At 50.0% G+C, this 20,401-nt stretch overlaps 1 protein-coding gene across 1 annotated transcript; it reads right to left on the minus strand.

Annotated features, from left to right (window-relative positions):
- Positions 1-541: 541 nt before the first annotated feature.
- Positions 542-3,293, minus strand: LOC147110845 (uncharacterized). The gene has a single exon (XM_086001212.1). The coding sequence runs from the start codon at positions 2,677-2,679 to the stop codon at positions 607-609; it is 2,073 nt and encodes a 690-aa protein (XP_085857338.1). The 5' UTR covers positions 2,680-3,293; the 3' UTR covers positions 542-606.
- Positions 3,294-20,401: the final 17,108 nt, after the last annotated feature.

Here is a 20,401-nt window from a genome sequence, read left to right on the forward strand (position 1 = left end):
GTATATTGTACCGCCGAACTCTCGTGCTCTCCTGGGCTCGCGCTGTGTTTAGTACCACTGAACTCTCGTCCTCTCCTGGGCTCCCGCTGTGTTTAGTACCTCCAAACTCTCGAGGTCTCCTGGTCTCCCGCTGTGTATTGTACCGCCGAACTTTCTCACTCTCCTGGGCTCCCGCTTGTCGAGGAAATTAACTATCAGACGGAGACTTCGAGGTTCGCTTTAGGAATTTATTACATGATATCACAGAGAGTCTGCAGCAGTCCCTACTGCTCACCAGCACTCTAAATTACTATTGTACAGCGCTCATAGTTATACAGCAAGGTAAACAACTTCATGTGATTAGCTTACATTACATTTCAACATATGGTTTCATAGGTTCCATTGTTCTCAAGAAACAGATTAACATGTTCACATTTTATCACCAGATGTCCTAAGCCAAAAGGTCAGCTTGACTTTGTTATGGCAGTCAGCAGTTCTTTTAGTTTTAACTAGTTTAGTGTCCTTTGTTCAATTAGTAAAGTGGTCAAGTATCCCATCATGCCTTAATGTTTAATATGTTTTCTCCCACAATTCCCTCCTTGTTGATCTTTACTGATCAACACTGCTTTACGGCATTGTATTCAGTTCGTTTTCATAGGGAGGATAATATCCCTTTGGGAAAGGACGCATTTTCAGACAATCTTCTTCATCATAGTCATCCTGGTTTGCTCTTTTTCTTTCCTTTCTCTCTAGTACTTTCATAGCTCTTTTTACAGATGCTACTGATTCTACTGTTTGCGCTAACAGATATCTCACTCTTATCCACATTATACAAATTAATATAAATAAAACTCCTGTCACTACACAAATTATAACCATCGGGTGAACAAACAATTCCAACACTGCGGATGCTTTAGGTGACCATCCTTTAAACACATCCCACCAGTGGTGTACCGTCAAATCTGTTATTTGCGTAGCTATTTGAATCAAACCTTGCTCATCATAATCCATCACTGCTTTTAAATGGTGCAGATCTCTTCCTCTTTTCGCTAAGGCTTCTGCTATCTTTTCATTGTTTTTCAAAAATTTCGTCAGATTAGCCAAATTAACTGTAGGGGGGGCATTTTCTATCCCCAATACAGTTCTTCTTTGCATTACCATAGCCCATTTTCCCAACTGATATGTCTTGTTGGTATGTGGGTCAAACACAGTATAAACATCTTTTATGCAAGTGTTTAAAGGGGGCCTTTTCAAAATCCCGTCTACATATATAGGCCAGGCACTGCTAATACACAGATAGTTCTGGCCTATCTCATGCAAGGTAGTATCATTACAAGGTTTCAAATTCCAAATGCATGTACCTCTACTATGTTGTAATGAGCAAGGTTCATATATAGGGGTATGCAATGGGCATACTTTTCCAAACGGCCAATCTTGGCAATCCGAGGCATCATGGGTCTTATTCCCCTGATCTATCCATTTACCATAAAATTTGGGATACCAAAAGTTTTCTCCAAACAGTTGGGGCAATACCAAGAACTGACACCAGGTTTTGGCTTTTGTCACATTTACCACTTTCATTGTAAAATTACATCCCTTAAGGTCACATTTAGTATATCTTCGATCAGGTTTTACTTCTAGATTATTTCCTTCAAATCTGAAAATTCTCATCCAACTAGGAGCATGTCCTGACATAGCGATTCGCTCTAGCTCAGCCCTCAGTGACTGCTTGGTAATTTCTTTAAACATACATTGAGTATGATTATTGACTTTCTCTTGTCCCTTTGCAACATTCTCTTGTTCCTTTTCTACCTTATTTACTTGCTTCCAACTCATTGTATCTGATATCCACTGTGTTAACATCGCTGCTGTCAGTCCATTGTCCCAAGCATTTCTTAATTTTATAGCATCTCCTGTCAGCCCTCCTACTTGCTGTATTTTATTCTGCAATGTTTCAATATTTATTGCATTAAGGGCTCCCATACCAGTTCCTACTCCTCCCAAGACCGTTGCTAAGTCCCTTCTCCTTCTCCCGATCCTAACTCTCTTATTCAATTTGGCTTGTATTGTAGTAATATTACATCCAGTATCTTTTTTATCCTCATATTGTACCTGTACTGTCAAATTTAGAGTATATGGGGAGATCAAGACCGGGGTACAGGTAGAATGCAATCTTTGCAAATGGTCCATAGGACTTTCTATCTGTTTTGTTTTCTTTGCAAAGAATGTTTCCCCATACCAGTGAGGTCTTCCTTCTATAAGAGTTGCATTCACGCATCCGTACGCCTGACCGTCTTTCAAATATATCGGTTGTTCCATGTCTCCGGTTCTTGTGTCATTTTTATACCATTTCCATAATTTAGTATAATTGTTTAGTATGTCAGTGTCATTCTCTATCCTACAACTTATGTTCACTCCTTTTTCCCATTTTATACTTAGAGTTATATTAGATCCTTGGCTAAATACTATTTTATCCATCCCAGATTTCATTTCGAACATCCCACAGGCTTCGCAATTAATCGTCCAATTAGCAATTACACAAATGGTACCATTGTTACAAGTGTAAGTTCCCTGCGATTGGTTACTGTCTCTCGCCTTCCATCCTAACTGGCCTGCCCATTCTGTTTTTTCAGTAGGCAGGATGGTCCAGGCGGCTGTCCTTATTACACATAGGCCGATTATTATCATCTGGTTTAACATATTTCCTGATTTATCCTAGAAATCTTTAAATTTTCCTAATTATTGTTATACAGCATTAAATATAAACATATATAGCAATCCGAAAGTAATCAGTCCTTCAATGGAGTGCCAAATTATGGTGGGCACGGATCTTTTCCCGTTTCTGAAGTGGTGTCTGGTGCAGTATGTTTATACTCCACCTCCGGTGTTTCCTCCGGATGATGCAACTTGCACCTTGTAGCGTGTACCCAATCAGGTTTTTCTTTCAATTTGAGAGCTGTTCGAGTTGTAAGCAGCACCAAATATGGTCCTTTCCACCTAGGAGAAAAAGATTCTTTATTTAGCGCTTTCACATAAACTTGATCTCCGGGTTTAAAGGGGTGCATGTTTCCTTCTGTGGGGCGCATCTGGGCCTGTCTCACTTTCTCATGTATTCTTCCTGCTGTTTCACACATGGCCTGAGCATATTTTAATGATTTTTCATCATTCCAAATTAATGCCACCTTCTCTGGAGTCATGGGTGGGCGTGTGCCTGTTGTCATAGGCCGGCCCATCAAGATCTCATGTGGTGTCAGACCTGTGTTTCTATTTTTCTGATTTCTCAGGGCATACATTACTACTGGCACGGCATCCGACCATTGCAATCCATTTTGCTGGCATACTTTGGTTAGGGCGGCCTTGATTTCCCCATTCACTCTTTCCACTATTCCTGAGGATTGTGGCTGGTAAGGTATGTGCAATTTCCATTGAAATCCAAGGGCTTCAGTTAAGTTTTTTATCAGTTTGCTGGTGAAATGAGTTCCTCTGTCACTGTTTATTCCCATAGGTATTCCAAATCTAGGTATTATTTCTTTTAGCAGAATGCTTACTGCTGTTCTGGCATCATCCCTCCTAGTGGGGTATGCCTCTACCCATCTGGAGAACATATCTACTATTACCAGTATGTACTTAAATCCTTTTACTGCGGGCATATGTACAAAATCTATCTGTAGATTCTCAAAGGGCAGCTCTGGTTGGGGTAGGTGATCAAAATTTGCGGGCGATTTCCCTCTATTGTTCTGCTGACATACTAAACACATTCTGGCAACTTTTTCAATTGTTACCGTTATTCCTGGTGCATACCATTGTTGGGACAATGCATGTGCCATCCCTCCTTTGCCCATGTGAGCCTGTCCATGTGCCAGGCGAGACAGGGGCAAAAACAAGCTTCGTGGGCAAACCACTCGGCCATCAGGATGCATCCATATATCATGATCTTGATAGCAACCTGCCTTACTCCAAGTACGTTTTTCTTGGACTATTGCCTGACTTTGGGCCTGTCGTAGTAGATCAGCATCAATGCTACTAGGAAGTTCTGGAGGAAAGTTACTAACGGTATTTTTGGCGGCTTGAAGCTGTGGGGCCTGCCTCAGTGCGACCTCTTTAGCCGCACTATCAGCAAACCTATTTCCACATGAGACTTCATCACCTGCCATGGTGTGGGCCTCACATTTTAGTACTGCAATTTTACTTGGCAACTGAATAGCCTCCAACAAATTTAACACCATTTGCGCATGCTTAATAGATTTTCCTGAGGATGTAATAAAACCTCTGTTTTTCCATAATTGTCCAAAATCATGCACTACCCCAAATGCATAACGGGAGTCAGTATAGATATTGACGCTTTGATCTTTAGCCAAAATACAGGCTCTGGTTAATGCATATAGTTTAGCTGCTTGTGCAGATGTGCCAGGTGGCAACGCATAAGCTTCCAATAATTCATGAGGAGTCACCACCGCATAACCTGCTAATAGTTGATCATCACTAGGTCGATGTGAAGAACCATCCGTGAAGAGGATCAAGTCAGGATTATCAATAGGATCACTTAGCAAATCTGGCCTGGGTGTAGTGGTGGCTTCAACAGTTAACAAGCAGTCGTGTTCTGGTTCACCTGGATATTCTGTTGGTATTGGCACGAAGGTCGCCGGGTTGACAGCTGGTGATCGCTGGTAGGTATAATTAGAGTGTGACAAGAGGATTATCTCATACCCAGTTCTTCTTGCCACCGTAAAGTGCTGAGTAGCTGCCGAATTTAATAATAGCAGCACTGCGTGGGGAATAATTACCACACAAGGGTGATCAAGCACAATAGGGATGGATTTTTCCACTATTGTGGTGGTTGCAGCAATGGCTCGTAAGCAGGCTGGCATGCCTCTCACTACGGCTGGTAAGGCTACAGAGTAATATGCTACAGGCCTTTTTCCTCCCCCATGTTCTTGTGCCAGTACTCCTGTTGCAAAGCCTTCTCTTTCATTGACGTATAACAGAAAAGGCTTATTATACTTAGGTAGTCCTAACGCGGGAGCACTGACCATAGCTTTTTTAAGATCACTGAATGCCTTATCTCATTCTGGCGTCCATTCGACTATGGGGGGCTCTGTCTGCAGCGTAGCTGATCGTAAGACCGCATCCATTTCTCTGTAGTCATATATCCATTGTCTACAATAACCCACCATTCCCAGAAACGACAAAATGTCCTTCTTTGTTCGCGGGATCAGCACTTTATCCACTGCTCTTATTCTTTCCAATCCCAATCTTCGCTGTCCATACTCCAACTGAAAACCCAAATACTGGACGGATGTTTGGCAAAACTGCAACTTCTCGGAGGACACCCTGTGTCCCCTGCTAGCCAGATGCTGGAGCAATTTGATAGTATCTTCTTGGCAGTCTGGCCCCGTTCGGGAGGCAACCAAAAGGTCACCTGTGTACTGGATTAAGGTGGACTGATCCGATAACTGACATTCCTCCAAGTCATTTTTAACCGCTGCCGCATACACCGCAGGACTTTCAGTATACCCCTGGGGCAACCTGGTCCAGGTATATTGCTGATTTTTATAAGTAAAGGCAAACAGATATTGACTGTCCTTATGCAGTGGTATGGAGAAGAAAGCAGAACACAAATCGATAACCGAAAAGGTAGTTGCATCAGCTGGTATAGAGGAGAGGATGATGTTGGTATCTGGCACCAAGGGAGCAATGGGAATGACTATTTTATTGATCGCCCGGAGATCTTGCACAAAACGCCAGTCATTTGGTCTTCCTACTTTCGGGATGGGCAAAATAGGAGTATTGCAGGGGCTCTGTGTTTTGACTAAAACCCCTTGCTGCAGTAAAGAATGTATTACCGCTGCTATTCCTTCCTCGGCCTCTGGGGCCAGGCGGTACTGCTTTAGACAGGGCAAAACAGCATTCTTCTGTAGCTGGACCCTATGTTCAGGTGCCGAATGCACCTTTCCCACATGATTCTTGTGCTTTGCCCATAATTCAGAAAGTACTTTAGTCAATGCCCATGGTAACAATTGCGGATTTTCCTTAGGGGGCTGCTGTCTTTCAAAAATAGTATCCCATTCTTTTCTTAACCAGCGAATTTTTCCTTCTGTTTCATTAAAGAATTCTATCTCCACCTTTCCAGCTTGAATTGGTAACATGATGGAATAGACTGGCTTGTGGTGTTGTATTCTTTTTATCATCTCCCCCACTTCCTTCGCCTGAGCCGGGGCTCTAACTGCATTAGTCAGGTGGGGTTCGGATGTGTGATGCATCCTAAATCTTTATTTTTGTTCGTGTGTAAGGTGAACCAACATTCCCAGGCCTTTATCTCCAAAGAATAAATAAGGTGAAATCTGCAGCAATTCTGGCTGGTTTAGGTATGAGCAAACCAATTCTTGATAATTGGGTGTTTCTTTATGCGTGTACCATGCCGTACAATGGGTCCGTTTCTTTTCTCTACTGGTTTCAATTAGATATTGTAAATACTGCCCCTGAGGATCTTCCAATTCCTGCAAGGCTTGGTATACATTTTTTACCAATTGGCCATAAGGATTGCTATTCAGCTGCCAGCAGTACAAAATGGGGGCTCCTTCTACTTGCTTTTCCTCTATCATTAAATTCATTAGCAGATGAGTTTGTATTTGAGGCAGTTCCATGAACATGCCGTCTCGAGTGCAGTATATAACTGCTCCCAATTTACATAAAGCCTGTCTTCCCAACATAGGGAGAGGGGCGGTCTGAGAAATTATGAGGGTGTCTGTGACGGATTGCCCGTGCACTTGAATTTCGGTAGGTTTGGAGAGGGGTTCTAACATAGGGATACCGGCTACTCCCATGCTTACAACGTTAAATTGACTGGCGGCTATACCCACGGAGGGGGGTACAGAGGACATTGTTGCACCGGTATCGACCAGAAGGTCCAAATGGCTATTTCCTATTTTAACTGTAGCCATAGGCTGTTCTCTCATGGATTTGGACAATCTGATCACAGCCGCCTGTACCACCGCTTCTCCGTGGCACCCCTATGCGGATGGATTAGGGTTACTGAAAGAAAAGGAAGTTCCTTCTGCCCCTGGAGCTGGATACCCTCCTTGTTGGGCGTATCCCTGCTGTGGCCTTGGGGGGCATCAGCAATCTCTAGCCCAATGTCCTCTTTTCCCACAGTTCCTACATTCATCCTGTGATCTATCTCTCATTTGCCATTGTCCTCTTCCCCTTCCTCTGCCTCTACCATAACCTCCTCTTCCTGCAAACCCTCTTCAATTTGTTGGAAATATTGTCCCGCTGTTTTTGGCTTTTGCTCTTTCGACTGAGTAAAGAGTCCTTCCCTATCCATATTTACCAGAGCAGTAACTACGTCCGCCCAGGGCTGAGTCTGCCAATTTAGATTAATCATTTTAAAGGCTTGAGCTTGAAAGGGTAACATGCAGTTTAGCAGTGTTTGTACTGCCAAAGGTCCATTGTCTGCTAACGGAACTCCCGCATGTTCCTCCCACTTGCTTTTAAATCGAGCTACAAAATCAGGAATTGTCTCCTCCTTTCTTTGCAGACATCGAGTAACTTCTCCTATGTCACTATGCTTCTTGGCTCCTCTCATTATAGCCTCTTTACCTCTATGTTCTAACCAGTGAGCAAAAGACTCATTTCCCTGGTCCAGTTGTACATCATCTTGTCGCCAATCTCCATTTTCTCCCGGGGGAACAGCAAATCCGTCCCTTAGGGTCGACCATGAGGACCCATACGCACATTTTAGCAGCATTAGCACATCCCCAGGAAGAGGGCTGTAAATGGTACACATTTGTTCTAGCCAATTATGAAAGGCAGTGGGCTTCTTTAAGGGGTCTGGTGCCTCGGCTACCATAGCTCTAGCTTCCGCTGGGGACCATGGTTTTAACACTGCCACCTCTCCTATCATGACTCGAGGAAGTTGATGGGTAGTAGTGTCAGGTTCGAGCGCACCTCTGTCTCTAGGGGCTGTTTCTTTTGTTTGTGACCTAGTTGTAGGTCCGTTACGTGAGGGTAGGTCCTGTACATTACTACCAGGCAGTGCAGCAGCTCCTGCTCCAAGTGCCTCTGCTGGAGGAGGAGGTTCAATTACGGGTTCATCACGGGTGGGGGTGGAGCTCCAGGCTGTGCCCCTGGTAGGGGTACAACTGGCTGTGGTGCCACTAGACCTGCTGGATTGTATGGAGGCGGCGCCGGAAATCATGCCGGTTGCTGTCTTAGAGCAGCCGCTATCATTAGTAAATTATTTAACTCTTCCCCCATCTCAACCGGAACTCCCGCTGGGGTTCGGGGATACATTCCCACAACAGGAGCCTTAGGCAGCACCTCTTCCTTTTTCTGACTAGCCTCTGCCTCTTCCTGTTTCCCCTTCTTCTTTGGGGGTTGGTGTCTTTTTGCTACTTCCATCCACCTAGCAAAGCACCATAACATATAGGGGGTGTCCCACTCAGGATCCCCTCCTTCATTTCTAGTAATTTCTTCCCATTCTTTTATTAAAGGTATTTTAAAACTTCCCCCAAAAGGCCAATCTCCACCCGACCATCCATACAGATCACTACTAAAAGTTACCGCATACCGATCGTCTCCTGTTTCTTTTATTACAGTATCGGCTGGCGATCCCGGTGGAACGATGGGATCTCCTACCTTTTTTCGATGTTGCACGAGCTTTTTTATTCTGTCATTCGTTCTTTTACATATCTTGATTTTACCATTTGCAGCCTCCTGTTTTACCTTGTCTCGGGCTCCTTTCTTGGCAGGATCGGACGAATCCGCTTGACTGCCATTATTTCCCATCTTCTCCTTACTCCTGTAACTTAGTTTTAAACTTACTGGTTATACAACTGCGGGTTATTTTATATACGCAAAATACAATGAGCGCTCACCGTTTTTTCCGTCCGCGAGTCTCGAAGTCAAACCTTTATTCTCTTTGTAGCTACTTAATTCGGTGCCATAGCCTTTTCTCTCTTCTCAGCAGTCTTGCCTCAGCCTGATGGGCTTTTGGCTCAGCATGAGTCACCGGCCGGATAACTAGGCAACCGCGCGCCGTCCCCCTTTCAGCTGGGACGCGCTAGGTGCTCTCCCCCTTTCAGCTGGGAGGCACCGGGCACTTTCCTTTTATTTTTAGGAGAGTCCCTTTTTAAATTTCCTTTGTCTAATTGGAGCCTAAGCAGGCCAAGTGATATACAAGGTCGACGCTATACCCAACTTAGACCTTCTTAGTTCTTTTGGATTCCGTTGTTAGGGATCCTGCATGACTACGCCAAATTCTGTCGAGGAAATTAACTATCAGACGGAGACTTCGAGGTTCGCTTTAGGAATTTATTACATGATATCACGGAGAGTCTGCAGCAGAACCTACTGCTCACCAGCACTCTAAATTACTATTGTACAGCGCTCATAGTTATACAGCAAGGTAAACAACTGCATGTGATTAGCTTACAGTACATTTCAACATATGGTTTCATAGGTTCCATTGTTCTCAAGAAACAGGTTAACATGTTCACATTTTATCACCAGATGTCCTAAGCCAAAAGGTCACCTTGACTTTATTATGGCAGTCAGCAGTTCTTTTAGTTTTAACTAGTTTAGTGTCCTTTGTTCAATTAGTAAAGTGGTCAAGTATCCCATCATGCCTTAATGTTTAATACGTTTTCTCCCACACCGCTGCATTTAGTACCGCCGAATTCTCACACTCTCTGGGGCTACCGCTGTGTAAAGTACTGCTGAACTCTCGTGCTGTCCAAGCTCCCGCTGTGTTTAGTACCGCCAAACTCTCGCGCTCTCTTGGTCTCCCGCTGTGTATTGTACCGCCGAAGTCTCACGCTCTCCTGAACTCCCGCTGTGATTTATACCGCCGAAGTCTCACGCTCTCCAGGGCTCCCGCTGTGTTTAGTACCGCCAAACACTCGTGCTCTCCTGGTCTCCCACTGTGTATTCTACCACCGAAGTCTCACGCTCTCCTGAACTCCCACTGTGATTTATACTGCCGAAGTCTCATGCTCTCCTGGACTCCTGCTGTGTTTAGTACGGCCGAACTCTCGATGTCTCCTGGGCTCCCGCTGTGCTAAGTACCGCCGAACTCTCGCGCTCTCCTGGGTTCCCGCTGTGTATAGTACCACTGAACTCTTGCGCTCTCCCCGTCTCCCGCTGTGTATTGTACCGCTGAAATCTCGCGCTCTCCAGAGCTCCCTATGTGTGTATGTAATACCACTGAACTCTCGCGCTCTCATGGGCTCCCGCTGTGTTTAGTACCACCGAACTCTTGCGCTCTCCTGGACTCCCGCTATGTTTAGTACCGGCGAACTATCGCGCTCTCCTGGACTCCCGCTGTGTTTAGCACCGCTGAACACTCGCACTCTCCTGGGCTCCCGCTGTGTCTAGTACCGCCGAACTCCAGCACTCTGCTGGTCTCCCGCTGTGTATTGTACCGCTGAACTCTCGCGCTGTCCTGAGCTCCCGCTGTGTTTTGTACCGCCGAAGTCTCACGCTCTCCTGGGCTCCCGTTGTCTTTAGTACCCCCGAACGCTCACACTCTCCTGGGCTCCTGCTGTTTATTGTACCGCTAGAAATCTCTCTATCTCCTGGGCTCCCGCTGTGATTAGTAGCGCTGAAGTCTCGCACTCTCCTGGGCTCCCGCTCTGTATTGTACCGCGGAACGCTCGTGCTCTCCTGAGCTCCCGATGTGTTTTGTACCGCCAAATTCTCGCACTCTCCTGGGCTCCCACTGTGTTTCGTACCGCCCAACTCTCGCACTCTCCTGGTCTCCCGCTGTTTATTGTACCGCTGAACTCTCGCACACTCCTAAGCTCCCGCTGTGTTTAGCACCGCCAAACTCTCGCGCTCTCCTGGGATCCCGCTGTGTTTAGTGCCGCCAAACCCTCGTGCTCACCTGGGCTCCCGCTGTGTAATGTACCGCCGAGCTCTTCCGCTATCCTGGGCTCCCTCTGTGTTTAGTACCGCCAAACGCTCGCGCTCTCCTGAGCTCCCGCTGTGTTTTGTACCGCTGAACTCTCGAGCTCTCCTGGTCTCCCACTGTGTGTAATACCACCGAACTCTCGCGCTCTCATGGGCTCCCGCTGTGTTTAGTACCACCGAACGCTCGCGCTCTCCTGGACTCCCGCTGTGTTTAGTACCTCCGAACTATCGCGCTCTCCTGGACTTCCACTGTGTTTAGTACCGCCGAACTCTCGCGCTCTCCTGGGCTCCGGCTGTGTTTAGCACCGCTGAACATTCGCACTCTCCTGGGCTCCCGCTGTGTCTAGTACCGCCGAACTCTAGCACTTTCCTGGTCTCCCGCTATGTAATGTACCGCTGAACTCTCGCGCTGTCCTAAGCTCCCGCTGTGTTTTGTACCGCCAAAGTCTCACATTCTCCTGGGCTCCCGCTGTCTTTAGTAACGCCGAACTCTCGCACTCTCCTGGGCTCCAGCTGCGTTTAGTACTGCAGAACTCTCGCACTTTCCTGGGCTCCCGCTGTGTTTAGTACCGCCGAACTCTTGCGCTCTCCTGGGTTCCCGCTGTGTTTAGTACCACCGAACTCTTGCGCTCTCCAGGGCTGCCGCTGTGCATTGTACCGCCAAACTATCACGCTCTCCTGTGCTCCCGCTGTGTTTAGTACCGCCGAACTCTCGCTCTCTCCTGGGCTCCCACTGTGTATTGTACCGCCAACTCTTGCTCTCCCCTGGGCTCTCGCTGTGTTTAGTACCGCCGAACTCTCGCGCTCTCCTGGGATTCTGCTGTGTATTGTACCGCCGAACTCCCGCGCACTCCTGAGCTCCCGCTGTGTTTTTTACTGCCGAACTCTCATGCTTTCCTTTTCTCCCGCTGTGTATTGTACCGCTGAACTCTCGCGCTATCCTGAGCTCCCTCTGTGTTTTATACCTCCGAACGCTCACACTCTCCTGGGCTCCTGCTGTATATTGTACCGCTAGATATCTCGCTCTCTCTTGGGCTCCCGCTGTGTTTAGTTGCGCCGAAGTCTCGCGCTCTCCTCGGCTCCCGCTGTGTTTAGTGCCGCCAAAGCCTCGTGCTCTCCTGTTCTCCCACTGTGTATTGTACCGCCGAATTCTCACACTTTCCTGGGATCCCGCTGTGTTTAGAGCCGCCGAACTCAAGCGCTCACCTGGGCTCCCGCTGTGTATTGTACCGCTGAACTCTCACACTCTCCTGAGCTCCCGTTGTGTTTAGTACTGCCAAATTCTCGTGCTCTCCTGGGCTCCCGCTGCGTATTGTACTGCTGAGCTCGCTCGCTATCCCGGGCTCCCTCTGTGTTTAGTGCCGCCAAACGCTCGCACTCTCCTGGGAACCCCCTGTGTTTAGCACCGCCGAACTCTCGCGCTCTCCTGAGCTCCCGCTGTGTTTAGTTCCATCGAACTCTCACACTCTCCTGGGCCCTGGCTGTGTTTAGTTCCACCGAACTCTCGCACTCTCCTGGGCTCCCGCTGTTTTTAGTAACACCGAACTCTCGCGCTCTCCTTGTCTCCTGCTGCATATAGTACCGCCGAACTCTCCCGCTCTCCTGGGCTCTCGCTGTGTTTAATACTGCTGAACTCTCGTGCTCTCCTGGTCTCCCACTGTGTTTAGTACTGCCGAACTCTCGCGCTATCCTTGGCTTCTGCTGTATTTAATACCACCGAACTCTCGTGCTCTCCTCGTCTCCCGCTGTGTATTGTACCGCTGAACTCTCGCGCTCTCCTGAGCTCCCGCTGTGTTTAGTACCGCCAAACTCTCGCGCTCTCCTGGGCTCCCACTGTGTTTAGTACCGCCAATCTCTCGCACTCTCCTCGTCTTCGGCTGTGTATTGTACCGCCGAACTCTCGTGCTCTGCTGGGCTCCGGCTGTGTTTAGTACCGCCGATTCTCGCACTCTCCGGGGCTCCCGCTATGTAAAGTACCGCCGAACTCTCGCGCTCTCCTTGTCTCCCGCTGTGTATTGTACTGCTGATCTCTCGTGCTCTCCTGAGCTCCCACTTTGTTTTTTTACCACCGAACTCTCGGGCTCTCCTGGGCTCCCGCTGTGATTTATACCGCCAAACTCTCGCGCTCTGCTGGGCTCCTGCTGTGTTTAGTGCCGCCGAATTCTCACACTCTCCTGGGCTCCTGCTGCATTTAGTACCTCCGAACTCTCACACTCTCCGCGGCTCCCGCTGTGTAAAGTACCGGCGAACTCTCGCGCTATCCTGAGCTCCCGCTGTGTATTTTACCGCCGATCTTTCGGGCTCTCCTGGGCTCCTGCTGTATATTGTACCGCCGAACTTGCGCGCTCTCCTAGGCTCGCGCTGTGTTTAGTACCACCGAACTCTCATGCTCTCCTGGGTTCCGGCTGTGTTTAGTACCGCCGAACTCTCGAGGTCTCCTGGTCTCCCGCTGTTTATTGTACCGCCGAACCCTCGCGCTCTCCTGGGCTCGCACTGTGTTTAGTACTACCGAAATCTCGCGCTCTCCTGGGATCCCGCTGTGTTTAGCACCACCGAACTCTTGCACTCTCCTGGTCTCCCACTGTGTTTAGTACGGCCGAACTCTCGCACTCTCCTGGGCTCCCACTGTGTTTAGTACCGCCAAACTCTCGCGCTCTCCTTGGCTTCTGGTGTATTTAGTACCACCGAACTCTCACGCTCTCCTCGTCACCCGCTGTGTTTAGTACCGCCGAACTCTCGGGCACTCCTGGGCTCCTGCTGTGTATTGTACCACCTAACCCTCGTGCTCTCCTGAGATCCCGCTGTACCGCCAAAATCTCACGCTCTCCTTGGATCCCGCTGTGGTTAGTACTGCTGAACTATCGCGCTCAGCTGGACTCCGGCTATGTTTAGTACCGCCGAACTATCGCGCTCTCCTGGACTCCCGCTGTTTTTAGCACCGCTGAACACTCGCACTCTCCTGGGCTCCCGCTGTGTCTAGTACCGCCGAACTCTAGCACTCTGCTGGTCTCCCGCTGTATATTGTATCGTTGAACACTCGCGCTGTCCTGAGCTACCACTGTGTTTTGTACCGCCGAATTCTCACGCTCTCCTGGGCTCCCGTTGTCTTTAGTACCCCCGAACTCTCGCACTTTCCTGGGCTCCCGATGTGTTTAGTACCGCCAAACTCTCGCGCACTCCTGGGCTTCCGCTGTGTTTAGTACCACCGAACTCTTGCGCTCTCCACGGCTCCCGCTGTGTATTGTACCACCAAACTCTTGCGCTCTCCTGTGCTCCCGCTGTGTTTAGTACCGCCGAACTCTCGAGGTTTCCTGGGCTCCCACTGTGTATAGTACCACTGAACTCTCTGTGGTAAACCACTGTTATTGTTTTCATTGTTGTTCACTACTGTTATCGTTATTGCACATTGTTACCTCTTGCTACTCACTGTGTACCAATGCATGCCTCAGCTGGCTCCACCTACATGACCCGGTATAAAGGTGGCTGCCCGGCAACCTTCTTGGAACCAGTCGTCCACGAGAGGCATGCTCTGTTCTTTAGTTCTTTAGTTAATAAAAACCTTTTCATTACTTTCCTAATTCATCGCCTTTTATGGAGTAATTGATAAGCGTATCAATTTTATTAACTAAAAGTAAAATGTCCGGAACTGAGCAGCAACAACAGCAGGTGTTGCTGCGAGCCCTCAGACCAGCATGCCTGGACCTCGACCCCCAAGCGGCGGGTTCATCTACCAATTTCAAACACTGGCTGAGCTGCTTTGAATCCTTCCTAGAAGCCTCCGCCGTGACATCGGAGGAGAACAAATTAAAAGTCCTGACCGCCCAGGTGAGCCCTCAAGTATATACACTCATCCGGGATGCTACTACGTACACGGTGGCTCTCGACCTGCTAAAAGGGCAATATGCGCGCCCAGTGAATACGATTTACGCCAGACACCTCCTGGGATCCCGCAGGCAGCAACCGGGGGAATCGGTAGAGGCATTTTTACGGGCGTTACAGACGCTCTGCAGGGACTGTGACTGTAAGGCGGTAATGGCTGCAGCGCACGCGGAGGGACTTACCTGTGATGCCTTCATTAAGGGCCTCCAGTCTGACTACTCCCGGCAGAGACTGCTCGAAAGCAAGGAACTCGACCTGAAGACGGCCGTAGCACTCGCACTCTCACTAGATGCAGCCCACCGAAACCTCGAAGCATACGCACGTAACGGGGCCGCGCCATGGTCATCGCGACCTTGGGACATGGGACCGCCGCCCCTGGTACCAACTACTGCAGCGATGTCCCGAAAGCAACCGGGACCGCCGCCCCCGGTACCAACTACTGCAACGATGTCCCGTAACCAGGCCAAAAAATGCTATTTCTGTGGCCAGTTAAAACACCCCAGAGCGCGCTGCCCGGCGAAGGCCGCTACCTGCTCTGGCTGCGGGAAGAAAGGCCATTACGCCAACGCCTGCAGAGGGAAACCCGCGAACGCAAGCAGCGCCACGTGTGAACCGTGGGGGCAGCCATCTTCTCCGCCATTTTGTGCACCTCCGGCCGCGTGGGGATCGGAATCATGGCCGCCGCCATTTTGCCCTCCGCACTCAACCGCCAATTTGTCTCCGGACTCGACCACCGTCTCGTCGGACAACCTTATCAGCTCACTCAGCCATACACTGGCCTCCGTTACGCTGGATCAAGCCCTCCCTCATCATCTGTCCAGTTCCATGATGGACATTATGGTAAACGGCTGCGCCACTACTTTCCTGTTTGACAGCGGGAGCACGGAGAGTTTTATTCACCCCGACACGGTGCGTAGCCACTCCCTCACGGTCCTGCCAACGCACCATCGGATTTCTATGGCGTCCAAGTCCCATTCAACGGACGTCGGCGGCTACTGTGTGGTGACCCTTTCGGTTAGAGGCACTGAATATAAAAATTTTAAACTTCTTGTCCTGCCCCGTCTTTGCGCTGCCGTTCTGCTAGGGTTGGATTTTCAGTGCCACCTCAAAAGTGTCACATTGGCATACGGTGGACCCCTTCCCCCACTCACAGTCTGCAACCAACAGCTTTTAAATCGCCCGCCGCGCACCACTTGCAGCCTTTCCACACTCAAAGTCCCCCCCCCCCCTTGTTCGCTAACCTCACCCGCGACTGTAAACCCATCGCTACCAAGAGCAGGCGGTACAGCGCCGGGGACAGAGCTTTTATTAGCGCTGAGGTGGAGCGACTCCTGAAGGAGGGCATTATCGAAGGGAGCACCAGCCCATGGCGAGCCCAGGTTGTAGTCGTTAAGACCACCGATAAACGTCGCCTGGTCATCGACTACAGCCAAACCATAAACCGGTACACCCAGCTGGACGCATACCCCCTTCCCCGCATATCTGATATGGTCAATCAGATTGCGCAATACAGGGTATTCTCCACCATTGACCTTAAGTCAGCATACCACCAACTCCCTATCCGCCATGAGGACCGCCAGTATACTGCCTTCGAGGCAAACGGCCGCCTCTACCACTTCCTTAGGGTCCCCTTCGGCGTCACCAACGGGGTTTCGGTCTTCCAAAGGGAGATGGACCGGATGGTTGACCAGAACGCGCTGCAGGCCACCTTTCCCTATGTGGATAACGTCACCATCTGCGGCCACGACCAGCAGGACCATGAAGTTAATCTAGCGAAATTCCTCCGTACGGCCCAGTGGCTGAATCTAACATACAATAAAGAGAAATGTATGTTTCACACCACGCGCCTTGCCATCCTCGGCTGCATAGTAGAGAACGGAGTCATCGGGCCCGACACCGACAGAATGCGCCCCCTTATGGTGCTACCCCTCCCCCACTGCCTAAAAGCACAGAAGAGATGCCTGGGATTTTTCTCTTACTATGCTCAGTGGGTGCCCAACTATGCGGACAAAGCCAGACCCCTCATCAAGTCCACCTCCTTCCCCCTGACATCAGAGGCGGGTGCTGCCTTCACTCTTATCAAGAGTGATATTGCGAAGGCCACAATGCACGCAGTGGATGAGTCCATCCCTTTCCAAGTGGAGAGCGATGCATCCGACTTCACCCTAGCTGCAACCCTTAACCAGGCGGGGAGACCCGTGGCCTTTTTCTCAAGGACCCTCCAGGGCCCCGAGATTCGACACTCCTCTGTCGAAAAGAAGGCCCAGGCTATTGTGGAAGCGGTGCGACGCTGGAGGCATTACCTGGCCGGAAAACGATTTACCCTTCTCACTGACCAGCGTTCAGTTGCTTTTATGTTCAATAATAAGCAGAGGGGCAAAATCAAGAATGACAAGATCTTGAGGTGGAGAATTGAACTTTCCACCTACAATTACGATATCTTGTACCGGCCCGAGAAACTCAATGAGCCCCCAGATGCGCTATCACGAGGTACATGTGCCAACGCGCAAGTTGATAGACTGCGGACCCTCCACAATGACCTCTGCCACCCCGGGGTCACCAGATTCTGCCACTTCATTAAGTCCCGCAACCTGCCCTACTCCATCGAGGAGGTCAGAACTATGACCAGGAACTGCCAAATCTGTGCCGAATGCAAACCGCATTTTTATAGGCCAGACAGAGCAAGCCTGATCAAGGCCACTCGCCGCTTCGAGCGCTTGAGCATCGACTTTAAGGGGCCGCTCCCTTCCTCTGACCGCAACGTGTACTTCCTCAACATTGTTGATGAGTACTCCCGTTTCCCGTTTGCCATCCCTTGCCCAGACATGACCAGTACCACGGTCATCAAATGTCTGAATGACCTCTTCACCTTGTTCGGGTTCCCCAGCTATATACATAGCGACCGGGGCTCATCTTTCATGAGCGATGAACTTCGTCAGTACCTGCTCGCGAGAGGTATTGCTACGAGCAGGACCACCAGCTACAACCCCCGGGGGAACGGCCAGGTGGAAAGAGAGAACGCGACAGTTTGGAAGGCCGTCCTCTTAGCCTTAAAATCTAAGGGCCTTCCGACCTCTCACTGGCAGGAGGCCCTCCCTGCGGCGCTCCACTCCATCTGGTCACTGCTTTGTACTGCCACTAATGCCACCCCTCATGAGCAAATGTTCGTTTTCCCCAGGAAGTCCACATCGGGAACCTCGCTACCGACATGGCTGACTTCACCTGGGCCCGTCCTACTGCGGAGGCACGTGAGGACCCATAAAATGGACCCCCTGGTCGAGAGGGTGAACCTCCTACATGCCAACCCCCAGTATGCCTACGTGGCATACCCAGACGGGCAGGAGGACACGGTCTCCATACAAGACCTCGCACCCTCGGGCGCCCCTGAATCACCACCGTTATTATCCACCACTTCTCCCAACCCAACCCCTGTAGACGGCATGCCGGAGCCCCAAGACCCTTCGTCGACCACTCAGATACCAGACTCGACGTTGGATACTGCAGCACCGCCGCCGCTGCTACGACGATCAGGACGGCATACAAGGCCTCCTGATAGACTTACCTACACGAACTTTTAGTACACTTCACCCCGCCGGACTCAATTTTAAACGAGGGGTGAATGTGGTAAACCACTGTTATTGTTTTCATTGTTGTTCACTACTGTTATCGTTATTGCACATTGTTACCTCTTGCTACTCACTGTGTACCAATGCATGCCTCAGCTGGCTCCGCCTACATGACCCGGTATAAAGGTGGCTGCCCGGCAACCCACTTCCTTCTTGGAACCAGTCGTCCATGACAGGCATGCTCTGTTCTTTAGTTAATAAAAACCTTTTCATTACTTTCCTAATTCATCGCCTTTTATGGAGTAATTGATAAGCGTATCACTCTCGCACTCTCCTGGGCTCCCGCTGTGTATTGTATCGCCAAACTCTCGCGCTCTCCTGGGCTCTCACTGTGTTTAGTAACAGTGAACTCTCGCGCTCTCCTGGGATTCTGCTGTGTATTGTACAGCCGAACACTCGCGCTCTCCTGAGCTCCCGCTGTGTTTTGTACCGCCGAACACTCATGCTCTCCAGGGCTCCCGCTGTGTTTAGTACCGCCAAACTCTCGTGCTCTCCTGGTCTCCCGCTGTGTATTGTACCGCCGAAGTCTCACGCTCTCCTGAACTCCCGCTGTGATATATACCGCCGAAGTCTCATGCTCTCCTGGGCTCCTGCTGTGTTTAGTACGGCCGAACTCTCAATGTCTCCTGGGCTCCCGCTGTGTTTAGTACCGCCGAACTCTCGCGCTCTCCTGGGTTCCCGCTGTGTTTAGTACCAGTGAACTGTCACGCTCTCCTCATCTCCCGCTGTTTATTGTACCGCTGAAATCTCGCGCTCTCCTGAGTTCCCTATGTGTGTATGTAATACCCCTGAACGCTCGCGCTCTCATGGGCTCCCGCTGTGTTTAGTACCACCGAACTCTCGCGCTCTCCTGGACTCCCGATATGTTTAGTACCGCCGAACTATCGTGCTCTCCTGGAGTCCCATTGTGTTTAGCACCGCTGAACACTCGCACTCTCCTGGGCTCCCGCTGTGTCTAGTACCACTGAACTCTAGCACTCTGCTGGTCTCCCGCTGTGTATTGTATCGCTGAACTCTCGCACTTTCCTGGGCTCCCGATGTGTTTAGTACCGCCGAACTCTCGCGCACTCCTGGGCTCCCGCTGTGTTTAGTACCACCGAACTCTTGCGCTCTCCAGGGCTTCCGCTGTGTATTGTACCACCAAACTCTTGCGCACTGCTGTGCTCCCGCTGTGTTTAGTACCGCCGAACTCTTGAGGCCTCCTGGGCTCACGCTGCATTTAGAACCGCCGAATTCTCACACTCTCTGGGGCTCCCGCTGTGTATTGTACCGCCGAAGTCTCACGCTCTCCTGAACTCCCGCTGTGATTTATACCGCCGAAGTCTCACACTCTCCTGGGCTCCCGCTGTGTTTAGTACCGCCGAACTCTCGCGCTCTCCTGGGTTCCCGCTGTGTTTAGTACCAGTAAACTGTCGCGCTCTCCTCGTCTCCCGCTGTGCATTGTACCGCTGAAATCTCACGCTCTCCTGAGCTCCCTATGTGTGTATGTAATACCCCTGAACTCTCGCGCTCTCATGGGCTTCCGCTGTGTTTAGTACCACCGAACTCTCGTGCTCTCCTGGGCTCTAGCTGTGTTTAGTACCGCCGAACTCTCGCACTCTCCTGAACTCCCGCTGTGTTGTGTACCGCTGAACTCTCATGCTCTCCTGGGCTCAAGCTGTGTTTAGTTCCACCGAACTCTCACACTCTCCTGGGCTCTAGCTGTGTTTAGTACCGCCGAACTCTCGCATTCTCCTGGGCTCCCGCTGTTTTTAGTAGCGCCGAACTCTCGCGCTCTCCTTGTCTCCTGCTGCATATAGTACCGCCGAACTCTCCCGCTCTCCTGGGCTCTCGCTGTGTTTAATACTGCTGAACTCTCGCGCTCTCCTGTTCTCCCGCTGTGTTTAGTACCGCCGAACTCTCGCGATATCCTTGGCTTCTGCTGTATTTAATACCACCGAACTCTCGTGCTCTCCTCGTCTCCCGCTGTGTATTGTACCGCTAAACTCTCGCGCTCTCCTGAGCTCCCG

Source organism: Somniosus microcephalus, chromosome 11 (genome assembly GCF_052327205.1).
Source record: "Somniosus microcephalus isolate GS21.2 chromosome 11, FLI_Smic_1.0, whole genome shotgun sequence".
Lineage (NCBI taxonomy): Eukaryota > Metazoa > Chordata > Chondrichthyes > Squaliformes > Somniosidae > Somniosus > Somniosus microcephalus.